The sequence below is a fragment of the Xiphophorus couchianus genome, chromosome 8 (genome assembly GCF_001444195.1).
Source record: "Xiphophorus couchianus chromosome 8, X_couchianus-1.0, whole genome shotgun sequence".
Classification (NCBI taxonomy): Eukaryota; Metazoa; Chordata; class Actinopteri; order Cyprinodontiformes; family Poeciliidae; genus Xiphophorus; species Xiphophorus couchianus.
The window spans coordinates 18,760,664-18,775,540 of NC_040235.1; the positions used below are offsets into that span (position 1 = coordinate 18,760,664).

General features: G+C 39.0%; 1 protein-coding gene across 1 annotated transcript in view; it reads right to left on the reverse strand.

Moving 5' to 3' along the window:
- The window catches only part of hcn1 (hyperpolarization activated cyclic nucleotide-gated potassium channel 1), a 75,002-nt gene that overhangs the window by 18,207 nt on the left and 41,918 nt on the right, over window positions 1–14,877 (reverse strand). The window contains exons 4-6 of the mRNA XM_028025947.1: window positions 11,642–11,860; window positions 5,363–5,509; window positions 3,503–3,743 (exon numbers count right to left, since the gene is read on the reverse strand). Coding sequence (XP_027881748.1) covers window positions 3,503–3,743; window positions 5,363–5,509; window positions 11,642–11,860 — 607 coding nt within the window. The remainder of the gene's footprint in view (window positions 1–3,502; window positions 3,744–5,362; window positions 5,510–11,641; window positions 11,861–14,877) is intronic.

The following is a 14,877-nucleotide window of genomic DNA, read 5'->3' on the forward strand; positions in this document are numbered from 1 at the left end:
ACTGTCCTGTATCTGTTTTAACACTCTTTGACCTCCACTTACATTTGCACCTGTACACAGTCTACCACTTTCCTTCACATGGCCAACGTTAACCTGTTACGGTGTAATTTTTCTTGGCTCTGCCATGATACATCATGGAAGCAGAGCACAGACTGTGCAAGATGTGCAAGCAACACTCTCTCAAGGTGTGAGTGTGAAGAAGGTGTTAGCCCTGCTGTAATGGAAAAGCAGCCTTTACAGCAAGAGGTTCCTTAGTGAACCTGGCAAACACACAGAGGATGAGAGACGCTGATAGAAGAATGCATCATGTCACATGTGGTTTCAGACGTGTGGGAGATACAAGAGTCAAAACAAGTACAGTCGATGGTTGGTCTGTATTTAAAGCAGCATGCTATGCAACTAATAAGCTTATATGACACAACAATGGCAACATCCAGAGATAAATGTACCTGACACTAAGAATCCGATTAAAGTGGGCTAAACAGCAGTGGGTGTGTAGATAATGACGTTTTGTCTGATACTGATATAGACAAATGAAAGCTATAGCTTTTGCAAAATTTGAACAAAGAAAAACCCATCAGCAATATTGGATCTTTTTCATTCACTTAGCCAATTCCTCATACCTCTAATGCCAAGGTTACATTTCATGTTTAGATAAGTAATGTCCCCCCTTATCAATCATTTTAACAAGTAAGTTAAATAACCTGTATACACCTTACAAAAAATTACTGTTGCTTCTAAGAAAGACTTAGAACGTATAAACTTAGAAAAACAAGATCTATTACCCACTTTTGCTATTTATTTGGGTGGCAAGTTCACTGGTTTAGCACCTTATACATATTCAACTACCTCTGTTTTTCTGTTGTCCTGGCTTGCAATTCTGTGTTGACATGGAGAGAATAGGAGCCCTGAAATGAATTTTAAAACTCTTCTGAAATATCATCCCCGTCACCTGGAAAACCTCGGGTGTTGCTGTGGGATCGTGTACGTCAGGGACCAGTTATCACTCCTCATGATGCTGCAGTTTGACACGTGTCTGTTGTGCTGTCACAAAGCATAACCACTGACTCCTGGAGCGTTGAGGATAATTTACCATCACGTCATGTGTCACATATACACTTGTGGCAACCCGCTTTCCTCCTGTGTGTGTGAGGAGGGTAAATCCCGTATGACTAAGACACTGAGGCCCAAAAGGGATTCTGGTCTGCTGTCTGTCTTGTTCTAGCATCATGCTGTATTATTTCTAAAGCCACACAATGGCTTCACTGCTGAGCTTCTGTGTGAAAGTAATATGTAATCCCATCCACTCTGGCCCTGAGGTGATGTTATTTCAGCATGCAGGTGTAGTAATGACCATGGCTGAAGGTGCTTTGTGACCTACTGTCCTCCCAAATGTCCTGCTCATCATTATGCTATTAGTTTCCTATGGCTTTTTTTCTACAAGAGCAATGCCAGATGGTCCCCGACTCTCCCAAAGAGTTACCTAAGGCATCTAAGTATGCATACCCCTTTGAACCTTTTCACAATTTGTCATGTTACAAAAACAAACTTAAATCTATTTTATGCGATAGATCAACTGATCATCAGGGGTTTATTTGAAAACATAAGTGAAAAAACACCATCACAAACTGAAGGAGCATTCACAGCAGTCTTGTTTGGTCCGATTTAATCGAACTCTAGTTGATTTGCAGAGAGGTGTGAAAGTGCAATCAAACTCTGAAGCGACCAAAAAGACTCTGCTCCGCCTAAACTCTGGTGGTTTCGAATGGAAATGTGGATGTGAGCAGACTGGAGACCGCTTCAGAAGCAGGAAGCAAACTACGGGCAGGGCATTCTGGGTAAATACAACTTAATAAACACAAGAGTCTAATGTTAGTGGGAAAATATGTTGTGAGAAATCCTACAACAGCTAAAATTTGACATCACTCGACTTTTGTCTACGCTTTGCAGAGACAGAAGTCGTCTTCTGGAGTTATTGTGTCATTTCCTTCACTGGTTCTTGGTGCAGAACCACCACTGGCGAGGTGGGGTGAGCAGGGTTTTCAAAGAGTTTGGATTCTTTGACACATTGCAGTGTGAAAGCGATTCTGGAGAAGTAGCTGTCATAGCCCAGGTGAAAATAAAATCTGTTAAAATAACAAACATTAGCCTTGCACTCCACTAATCTGGCCCTTATTGAAGAACAGCAAGAAGGAAGCTTTTGCTGGAAGAAAGCCACAAGATGTCCTGTTGACAGTTCATTACAATCCATGCAAGGGACCTAGGAGACTTGTAGAAGAAGATACTCTGGGCAAATGAAACCAAAAATGAACATTTTAATGGTATGCATGGTTGAAAAAAGATGGGGAATAAAAAATATGGAGTAAAGGCTAAAGTAGAGGAAGCTTGAGTTTTTTGCCAACAAGAATCTGCAGATAAAATGAGCCTCTAAATGTTAAAAGACAGTAGAGACACACTCTAAAACACTTGCAGTCACAATTGTAGCTGAAGGTTGTTTGACAAACTATTGAATCAGCGGAATTTAATACCAATGTTCATCACATCTTTGAGTTATTTTATCGCATGAATATGCAAAAATGTACATCAAAAGTTACTAATAGCATAAACTAAGGATGGTTTTTATGTGACAAAAGTGTGGAGAAGGTGAAGAGGTGCAAATACTTTTCCAAGGCACAGTATTTTCCTGTTTTGAGCAGAGGTGTAGAAACATTTGAAGGCAGTGTTGGACAGGAATAATGGACTTTGATGATTCAACCGGGAGACTTTTTGTTTTTGCCTCCTTTAGCCCGTCAACGAGTCACAGTGCATTCAACAGACACACCAAAGGGAAGGTATTCTTAGACTTACCCTCCTCCCATAGCAGGGGTGAGCTCAAGAGATAAAAAATGCAAGACAGTCTAAAATAGGAAACTTTGCTTTGCTTTCAATAAGACACAGCAATGTCTGCATGTAGATTTTGGCAGAGTAAACAACCTGCAATGAAATTACAAGTGACATTAAAAAAAAAAAGAAATGTATGAAATCTGGAATGTCTTGAAGAGGACAAAAATTCGAGATTTAAAGCATGGTGACAGGGTGAGAATAGCAAGGTGCTCCTGACTTCAAGCAGAAGAGTTTTCAGTTGCTCATGATAAATACATCCAGCAAGAACGAACAGAGGAGGCGAGGAGTTTTTGCATGCGAGGGTGAGTGTGGAGGAGGGACCTCTGTGTGTGTCCTAAGGGATGCCTGATCCGCGCCTTGGCCCACTCCAGCAACCAGATGAGAGATTATGTAAGCACCGAAGCTGACTAACGTCTGAAACTGGTTACTGAGAATCTACAATGACTTCCAACAGCATCAAACACAAGCCTTAGTCGGCTTTTCTGTCTAAGCATGTTACATGTGCATATATACAGTATGTATGACTCTGAGCAGGCTGACGCAATCATATAACTAGCATTTGAATTTTTATGTGAGTGTGTAGAAAAGCCAGATAATAAAAAATATTCTCTTTTTTTACCTCCAAAGTAGGATCCATCAGTTAGTTTCATTTCCTTGTTGAACTTGGTGATGACACTCACGACGCCATGCTGAATAAAGTACATCTTCTTCCCAACCGTGCCTTCCCTGATGATATAGTCATTAGGTTGAAAAACTTCAAACTTCAGCTTGCTCAGCATCCCCGTCACAAAGTTGGGGTCGGCATTGGCGAACAGAGGCATGGTGGCCACAAGCTTACGACAATTGAAGTTGACAATTTCCTGGCGGAGGAAAAAGAAACAGGGATGTAAGAAATGGATACGCTCATGCCATAAATAATTCACTTATTTCCACCTGAACACAGGGAAAAGCAAGCAAGCAGATAGGTGGTCCGACACAAAACCCTCCAAAACCTTTCATCTCTGAACCGTTATCTGCAAACATAAATGAAATTGGACACACAGCGCTGATTTAGGCTTAATACTTCCCAAGCACTTCCCATATGTCTCATGAGAGGAAACTTTTTGGCACATAAATCAGATCCTGATGAGTTTGCCCTCTGGTGCCGGCTGTGAGCCATCTCGCTGGTCTCATCCTGTCCCCTCATACGCAGCAGGAGATTAGGAGCTTGTTGTCTGTTTGTACGTAGCATCTCTGTTGCTGTGCAGATGGAAGGCCGGGGCACTTGGCAACCGCAGTGCCGTGTTGTTGACCCCACATGAGCGATAACTCTCCTCCAGTGACAACGGGACATTAACAAAAAAGATAACCAATCTCTGCAATGTTTTGCTGGCTACATGAGTGCAACAGAGAAGAATCTTAGCGCAGCCTCAGATGTGTTTGTCAGCAAACGCTATGGAGTTCTGACCTCAGTCATGCACCAGAATTAATGAATTAGACAGAAAACAGTTCTCATAGCGGGGCAGCATTCATGTCTGAGAAGGAATCTTTGGCTTTGCCTTTTTGAAGTTTTGTCATATGGCAGACAGCAGGAATACGAGTTGGAGGTTATGCAGCAGTGTTGAAACAGTATGGTTGTTTGCAATTACAAACCAGAGATGTTTTTCTTGTATTTACCATTAAAATGGTCATAATGTCTGAAAGCAAACATATTTATGCAGGCCTTCAAAATAAATCTGTCTATTGTTTATTTATACCACTATGTTTACAGGTAGGTAAACACCTTAGACTGTGCTGAAATGATACCTGGGCTGAATTATTCAGTGATTAAAGATTCTTCAAAGCATGTGATTTGTGCCTGCCATCCATCTATCCATCTATATTGCAGAAAAAAAATGCAAGAATGTGATTTTAGCAAATAAATGCAAAAAAATTACATTTATTTCTGCACTAAATTGACAAATTCCAACAACAGATTGAGCATTTTTTCTTAATTTATTTATTAATTATTTAAATTAATATTCAAAACTGGCAAAATTTTAAAAGTGTGACCACCATACTCAATCCATCAATGTTATACACAACAAACACCATTTACAATCCATTCAGGTTTTAGATTATACTACAAAATAAAATAAATTTGTTTAGATCATTTGGCAGTCTATGCAAGGTTTTCCTCTTTGCACATACTGAACTACCCCTGCAAAATATTTTGTCTTAACACCTGAGTCTTAAGAGCTCAGACATAGACTAGCCCCTCGCTACACACACATCTTTCAACCTAATGCCCACTTAATTTTTGTGCAAAATTAAACATTCGAAGTTCACCCTAGAGAATTTTTTTTCTTCTTGCAAATGTGACACCAGCTGTCAGAAACACTTTTCCCTGTATTTTTTTTAAAGTATTCTAAAATCCAATTTAAAATTTCCATCAAACAGGAAATGATATGGGGTCAAAGTTTGAATTCACTCATATGTTTCATCAGTGAAGCTGTCTCACCTCTTTGAGTGGGTCGTTGAGTTCACTCAGAATGTTGTCCTCATCAAAAATCTTGCCTTGGTAGCGGTGCTCATAGTAGTCATGGATTTTCTGCCTCATGTCTGCTGGAAGCTTGTGGAAAGACATGTATTGCTCCACTTGCTTATACTAGAAAAGAATTTAAAAAAAGACACATGCTTCAGTTCATACAGCTTTTACAATCCTTTTATTTGGCAGAATGCTGTTAAGATGTGTCAAAAAAATGTCATTGTAAAGTGCGATCTGAATCACAAGCAAAGTTGCGAATAGCATTGCGGTCCCACAGTGTACTTTTGTGTCCCTGTAACAGGGACAAGTCATGCGCTCACTGAGTCACAGTGCCATATCCTGGTTGTGTGTGTGGAGGTACAGCCACAAAGAGAGAGATGCAGGTGGTGAAGGAAAGCAGGAACAAGAACAGGCCGAGGGCTATGTCTGACCAAGGTAGCAGCTCAGATAACCTCATCTAACCTAACCTAGCCCAGCGCTAATGCGAATTACCAAACTAGGCTCTACAACAAATAAATCAAACTGAAAACTGAATTTTCAGACTAATTTGATAAAATATTCTGTCAAATATTTCTTGCAAGGACAATCGCAGGACTACGGACAACTTAAATGGGGCCCCAAAACATTTCTTTTAAAGGAAAGTTGTCTTTTGCTGTAGGTAACAAGTGTCTTTTGTACAGTATTTCAATCTTAGGTTCTTATGATGTGTTCGACCTTCTCAGTACTCTATTTCCTGTCTGTATTTTAGTCAATGATTTCTTCACAGTGACTCCAAGGAAAAGATTAAATAATGCATACTGAACATTTTCACTTCAATTTTCTTCCTGAGGTTCAGCAGCCACACAGTCCTCTCAGGAGCTGCATAGCAATATGAAACATAATGTAACTAACGCATAAAAAGAATGAAAATGTTTAGGAGTACAGATCATTTTTAAAACAACTCATGTACAAGTTACTACTTGAGATCTGTTCAAAGGAAGCCAAGATTTGATTCAGTGATTAAAAATGGCCATTAGATTGCAAACAACTTTTTCATTATCCACATTAATCTTGGGTTAGTGTGTCAGTGTGTGTCTGCATCACACATCAGACCGTGAAGGACAAGAATATTAAGCAGAGTCAATGATAGATCTGTGCAAACAGCTTCCATAACCTTGCTTTCAAAACCTGTTTTGTTGTTTTTCAGAATAACTTATGGTTTTAGAAGATCAAATTTGATAATCAGTTTGAGTATTTTGTAAGACAAATGCAAACAGCAGATAACTTATTAATTTGGTGACTTCTGAACTAACCTTTGTTTGGGGTGTCAGAGTGAAGGGGTAGGAAGACAAACAAGTTACACATTTCAGATTTTTATTTACATGAGGAAATGTGACCAGGTTTTTGTTAGGGTTAGGGTTTTTTTTACTAAAAAAATAGTCACATCAGAAATGTGTTTTTTGTTTGTTTTTTTTCTAAATGAATCTCCAATATGAGGTGAAATCAAAATTGTATTTGTTGCCATTAGGACAACTATAATATATATACTAAATATAATCCTTTGTAAGAAGTAAAGACCAAGGAGGCTGTTTTTGAGACTAGGAGCAAATCAAGTAATTTCACAAAATCAGTAGAAAAACCTATACAATAGTTCACAGAAAAACAAAAAAAAGTCATTTCAGGCTATGAGAAAAAAGAAGAAACTGTAAAATGCTCCTTGGAGAGCACTGCAAAAAGCCAGGCAAGCACTGTAAAAATGGGATAACAATATTAGCATATTACAAATAAAAGAAAAACGTTCAATCCTCCCCTTTTTTGCCTTTTTTCAATTACTAAATCTGTGAAAATGTTTTAATTCAAGCCTCAGACAATCAAAAAGAGAAGAAATAAGGGAAAGCCGAAGATGCAGATGAAACTACCTATTTTGATCAGTTTTGTAACAGATTTGTGAGAGACACAATCTTCCCATCCAGTCCGCAGCCCATACAGCTGAAAATAAACAATGTCTCTCACACTCCTCTGGGTAATCATAGCGGAGCAGTGGGGGAGAGCAGACAGCAGCTGAGGTTGGTAGCTCAGGCCAGTAGCAAGCTCTTTGACCGGTGCGGCGCAACTGGCTCCACAAAATGAATTTTGTCAGTGAGAGAGAAGACACTTGAGTCACAATGCCCCCCTTTATTGATTCCCTCTCCCAGCTGCAGAAAGGTGATAAGGGGCCAGGATTTTGTTTGTGGGAAATTGATTTATTTTGAGTTCACACAGTTGATGCTGGAGAGTGTCCACTGTGACTCAAACAAAGCATTTTGACTCAGTTAGTCAAGGTGGGGCACAGAGTGAGGCGAAAGTGCAGAACTTGGAGGATTATCAACATGACCTGCTGCTTAACATAATACTTTGAGTAAAGATAAATGGGAAATCAACTGATGACCACAATGAGATGATTTTTAACTTGGTCAGCTTTTACTGGGCAGAAACTGATGAGTAGCAAGCACCACTAGATCAAGCTATCCACTACATTCTTCATAGTAGAGGTTGTTACTGAGCAAAAAAGATTCCGTGTGCTATTCTCAGTATCAGCTACGTGTCTGCAGTTCATTCAGACTGCAAGAGAGAATGAGAAAAGGCCTCAGTTTCTGCGGGTAACAGGACAGATGAGCATATTGCACCAAAATTGCTTTGCGTTATCCTTTTGCTATTCAACCTCCGTTTCTTAAAGAGCTAGCAGGGTTGGAAGTGTTTATATTCTTTGTGGAAATATTGATCTATGGTAAATGCTGGCATTCTCTAAGAATGTACATTGATGTTTTAGTACTGCTAGCTCTGCTACATGCACTAATTGCTAAAATACGGTGCAAAATTCCACACTAATGTTGATTTTCCTTCAAACAATAAGACTGAACTCTTGTTTTACGACTTCTCTCCCGCACATGGGGTATCCAAGCACCACCTATAGAAGGTATAGTAAATAAAGTTTAAATGCTGTTCCTATGTCGTAGCGTTTACTTTTTGCATAACTGATTAGCTTTGTTAATCCAAAGCCTTCCATAAAAAAACATCCAATCAGAAATTAGATGCAAAATTCTTGCTTGTGGAGATTTAATTTTAAATTCTAGCTTTTTTTTATAGCATTTATAAGTTTGTGATGAAGTAATTAAGTTCCAGTATCTGACTAAAACTACCCATATCCCTCAATCAAGAGTCCATCTCTTTTCCTAAAAAAGAAAAATCTAATATGTATTTTTAGTTAGTGCCTGGAGTAGCTAAAAAGGATCTTTTTGGTGCAAAATATAGGAAGCAGCTATACAGAGAGAGGTCTTCGGTCTTCCTGAACTGAATGACACCGATGTCCTCTGGGTTGCAGTGATTCAGCACCAAGGCATCACAGCAGGAATGTGTTGACATCATGCATACTTTACTCCCTCACTTCCTTCTCTCCCCTCCAACAATGTCTCTGACTCCTCGCCACTAAAAATGCTCACTCTGTCTTTTTCATCCCCTTTAAGTCTTTTTTTTTCCCCCACCCTCACACAACACAAAAGAACATTTAAAAACATTGACTATATGGGTCACATTTTCCCAACAAATGCTTGCCACAAACATCATCTACCATCGAATTACTTGTAACAAGAACGCCCACGTCATACATCTTTGCATCCATGTCTCTAACCCCTCCAGCCCCCCCAGCTGTGACAGAGATAGATGTAATGACTAGAGGCTCAGCACCCTGAACTCATTCCTGCTGCTCCTCATCCTGCTTCACTGATATGCACAGCCATGCAGCAAATCAGCCCTGGCTGAACCTGGCCACACACTGGGGTTTCTGCTCCCAAAAACAAGACATATTCACGGCCTCAAAGCTAAGAGTTCAATGCTTGAAGGGCTGTTGAAATGAAAGGTAAAATGGGAAGGGGGCAAGGGGAGTAGATTAAGACTATCGGCTGTGAAGCAGATGCACATCACACACTGAGCAAAAGAAATGCCACTAATTCAGTAACCTTAGACTCCAGACTTGTTTTCTGTGGGCAACTGTTTGTAAGAATGTTTTGTGGTGTGCCTTTAGCTGTCTATAAGCAATCCTAACATTATTTTCCTAATTACAATAAATCTGGACATGCAAAATCCACATTTTTAGGTTTTTCTTTTTCGATTTTTATGATTAAACTTCAGTATACATTTAAGAGTGATTCTGCAGCAAAAAGATTCTGGCAAAAGCCTTGCAATCATACAGTAATGACAAGTTTTAAGTGGCATGTTAAACAGCTTTGTGGAGCCGGGCCAAATGCAATGAGTGCTTTTTCTAGATTGCATCGACCACGAAAGCGTCTGGCAAGGTCAGCCCATCGTGCTAGAATAAATTAAAATCATCTAAATGCTTTTATAAGCAAGGTGTAGATTAATGAACTGGTACTTTAGCATGTCCTGTTATAGTTACAGCCAAGGTGACTCTGCTGATCTGAATTATGGTAACAACCTCCCACGGGACAGATAATGTGTATCAGTTGAACTTGTCTCTTTTTGTTTGTGCCGATGCACAAACCAACACAATGAGTCTGCAACAAACTAACATGTAATCTTTGAGTTAGTGGACTGGCAGAAAATAAACAGCTAAAGTTTATTTGAGTTGTATTGTATTTACATTGAACCTAATCGTATTTTGGCGTATTTAGTTGTTTCACATCACATTGTAACACCATTGTATACTGTTTTCAATGTATTGTTTCACATTCCAGTGTATCACAGTATTATATCAAATACATTGCAATGCATTAAATTGTATTACCTTCAAATACATTGTACTGTATTATGCCTTATTGCATTTGTTTATAATTTCTGATTGATTTCATATGAGAAGAGCAAGCCTTGTTTTCAGTTGCATGTCCTGTTTGAACTATTGCTGATGAGCTGCAGGCCAAACTAAACACAAAAAGGAGAAAGAAGCTGCAATAAGAACTTAAATTCACGTGAAAACTTTCACTAACCTAAATCCCGACTTATACAAGAACATATGTAAGGTCTAATTGTGTTTTGCTGTACTTCTTTTAAAGAAACTTGTCAATTGTGATATTTGATTAATTATAGGCCTTTAAGGATAAATACTAATCTCATTAGAAATGCTCAATTACCACATATGAGCACAAGAGAAAAGTTGAAAGGCTCAAAGTGCTTCTATTACTGAATGAACATCAAAGGAACTTCACATCGACTTCACCAATCAACTAATTATAGCACCTCTAATTACATATGCTGCAGTATTTTACAGATGCCGATCGGGTATCTCAGAATGTTATCTTAAATGGATATAAAATCAACTAACCTTTTCGTCTTCTGGGAAGATTTTATAGCCTGATACATAATGACTGGAGAGTCTTTGTGGCTCAGACATAAATAGTTGAGAATTACTAAAACCAGTGATAGTACCTTAATTACTAAAAACAAAAATTTGCAGCTCCTACAGCTGTATAAAATTAACTTTTAATTTCTGTAATTTTGAAAAAAAAAATTATTGTTCTGGCAAAAACAATTTAAAATTAAATAAATGGAATACATTATGGACAATTCAGCTTGTCTAAGCTGGAATTAGTGCTGCTGAAGTTCAGCTTTTTGTTTTAATCGTACATGTGTCCCGGCATGACACAACTTAGAGGACGTTAATCCCTACCAGCACACAGTCGTATGTAAAGCACAGTAAATGGGTTTACTGCTACATAACGGAGAAGTATGGAAGTTAAACTGAGCGTCTCGCGTGCAAACCCAGGAGCACATCGGTCATTGCCGGCTGTTCTGGGAGAAGCCCAGGCCCCTCAGCATGATCACAGATGGTGGCTGGGTGTAAAGCGAAATAATCACTCTCCATGCGGAAAAAAAAAAAATAATAAATTTAATTATCTAATAAGGAAAATTAAAAGAAAGAAAAACATAATGCAACTTCTCACAGACTGGTCATTTTAAAGTCCAATCCTGACCCCAGCGATCGTACTTTTATCTGCTGTGGAGGGAGATGAATCCTCTTTTCTGGTCATCATCCTGGATTTTATAATCCGAGAGCAACTGAGAGTAAAGCTAATTTAAGTTTCGCTCCAAAGTGCAAGGTCTTATGTAATTCAAAGAAAGCCAACCAGTCAAACTAATACCTGGTATAATTCTGCTATTTTACCTTAGGTCTTATACCCTGTAACCCATTTGTTAGACATCTACTATTATATAAATCAAGTAGGACTAATCTACTTTTACTTTAAGTATTATGTTTCCTGTATGCGATGGCAAGACTCTTACCTTCTCCTGGTACTGCCTGCGTGAGGAATCCAGTGACTGGATTAGCGCTGTAGCATGGCCCACAAACATAGCGTAGCACGTGGCGCCCACGATCATGCTCAGCATGGTGATCCACAGGTCGGACATGCTTACGGGCGCCCGGGCGCCATACCCGATGCACAGCATGTGGCTCATGGCTTTGAAGAGGGCATAGGAGTACTGCTTACCCCAGGACACATTCTGCAAGGACAGAGAAAGAGGACATGGGGAGACAGAGAAGGGTTGGGGGGAGTTACTGCGGGGCAAAGCAGTGAAGAAAAGATGGCTTTGCTTTGATGGAAGACTGGCTTTTAGCCAGCATTCATGTCAAGCCTAAGACCTTAAGGTCCTCATTCTACCTGTTTCCATTCCCTCTCTGCTCTCACTGTGCCAGGACTTACCTGACCCCATATTTTCTTCTCAAAGGTGGAAATAAAATCAAAGGTATGCCTGTAATTCCCCTGACATGTGTTCTGTTGACCTGATTAGTTTATCTTCTGCACCTGCCCTTAACTACACAACAGCATGCAGAGCTGGGTTTCTCGAGTGAGATGTTAGTTTTATTATCCCTGTGCAACTCCCACTTATGTATAAAGCAAGTATCCCTAGCTGTTATCTCACTGTTACTCAGCTCATCAGAGAACAGCCTGCTTTAAGTTGTATTGCATTTGTATTGCAATATTGAAAGTTCAAATTGATTAGAGCCTGGAGTTGGCTAATTTTCAGGTGGGCTAGCTATGAATGAGTTCTGTTTTTTTCTTTTTTTTCCCCCATAAATACACTATTGGTGAAAATTCTGCAATGTCACACTGATACGCATGTCAGCATTTATTTCAGTGTAAAAGCTGCTGCTGGGTGAAGAAAAATCAAAGTTTGGTATTTTCACAAAAGTATTTCAAAAGAAGTCAGTGGAAGCACAATGATTAAAGAAGCTAACCTGAGTCAGGGCAATGATCTGTACATTGTTTTGATAATGATAACCATATTATCCTGGCACAATGCTACGAAAAAAATATTAAACACCATAATAACTTTGTCTTCGCTTTATAATAATAGCAAACAATTCTATTTAGCAACTGCTATTTCACAGACAATGCTGCAATCATGAATTAAAATTAAATGCTTGTGGAAGAAATACTTGGAAAAAATATTGTGAATTATGTTTTTCATATCTTCTTATAGACTTTCTTTGAAAGTTACAATTAATGATGATAAAACACATATTGTGCAGAATAAAGCTCAATACAGAATATAGTAACTAAATGTTGAAAATCTACCTCAAAAATTTCATGTGTTCAGTGAATCTTTAAAAACTTTATCCAGTTTACTGCTGGATAAAACTTTGCTTCATATATACCATATAAATTAAAGTTTTATCCAGAGGTTTCAACTATAGGGTGCTGTATCCCTCCCAATCCCTCAGGTGATGCTGCACACTGCCTTTAAGAGGAAGAAAAGGCTTCTTTGCCCTGGGCTTCTGAGAAAAAACATTTCAGGCCTTAGGGAATATTTGTGGCTATTCTGCTTTTGACAAACTTAGGGCAATAATTTGTGAAATGTGTGACTGTCTGAGACATTTCCAGCAACTTCCTCCAGAAACTGACCAGGGTTAAAGGGATGAGGGGGCTTTTCAGGCTTTTAACCTCATTGTCAAACACTTGTTTCATTTATACATTCTTACGTCTTCAATTTTCAACAAAAATAACTGGGGTGAGAAAGTCTAGAAGGGTGCATCAGTTTGAATAATATTTCAAAGATTACTGCTTTACACTCTCTCTCTCTCTGATGTCAGGCACTATCCCCTCATGCTTGATGTTGCTGTTTATAACAGCTTTGGCGTCATATCCCTGGCCTTTAGGCAGTCTCATTTATATCTTGCCCTTTTTACAGATTAAAAAGCACATTGGAAGTGACTTACTATTGAAACTGTGATGTGAAACCATTAAAATGTGTTAATGCATCAACACTATTTCACTGCTGGGCTTGAAAAGCTTTCTAGCTTTGTTCCAGAACTCTCTAATGTCTTTTGTTCCCCACTTTTGTTGGTCTGAGCCATGACAGTCATGTTTGGAAGTGAGAGCTGCAGGATTTAGCCTCCTCATTAACACAGCACTTATCAAATGTGAAAGTGTGCCTTTTTCCCCTGGAGGACAGGCAGGATCTCCGGTGAGCAGGAGAATAAGCCCTTTGAGGTTGTGGTACTCGGTAAGTCTTTGCAGGAAAAGACATGTGACAGGTCTTACAACGGCAGCCAGAATGCTTACTGCTGCAATATATTTGCATCTTGCAGACAGAAATTACATTAAAATTTGCTTCATACGATACACTTATCTCAACCACACCTATGTGAGAGACAAAAGAGTTCAAGGCTCACTGGGTACCTCAATTTTAGGTGTTTTTTTGTTGTTTTTTTCCCCCTCAGTTAGCCTCTGTTTGGAAATAACTGTTCTTTCCACTAATTAAAAACGTTGGCTTCCTCTCATTTTCTCAAATATTCACATTGCTTGAATCGCTCAGATTCTGTAATGGCACAAATGGCATTTAGACAGTTGTACATTAACACAGTCTGGTCTATCAATTCATGTCTATGTAACTCAAGAGTTAATTTTACATATACTTTTAAAACCATAACTTTTTAAAACCTCGTTTACCTTGCAGACTCTCATATGGGGTCCGTTTATATTTAAACTGTCTAAAATAATAAAGTGCAATAATTTTCCAGACTGGTACTTTCTTTTTGTTTCTCTGTGTGGTTGCTTTTAGGGACAGATAAGTTATTACTCCAAAATAATCTTTTGCTAGAGCATATTCTGCAGCTTTATACATAAGCCCTTTACATTCAACGATTCTGTCACTTCCTGTGTCTTTTTTTATCTACTGACATCAGACACACTGTATTTATCTTTCGGCATGTCTGTAGAGCACTACGGACGTCATACCCAAAACAAATCCCTTTCCATTCCATAATTTAAGTATCAGCTGCTACAAAGTTTCTGTAATTTAACAGTGCCATGTGTTTACCAGTGTGCTTCTGCATCTAACAGCCTGCCAGGATTTTGTTTCATTAGTCACAATCTAGTCTCCTCCAGTTGCCTTACACAAGATGTAGCTGGTTATGTGACCGGCAGGCAGTTGCTGATTCACCATCGCCCCAGTGTTGAGTGTCACCCAGAGGCGTTGGTTGTTGTTGATACTGATGAATAACTATGAGGCTAACA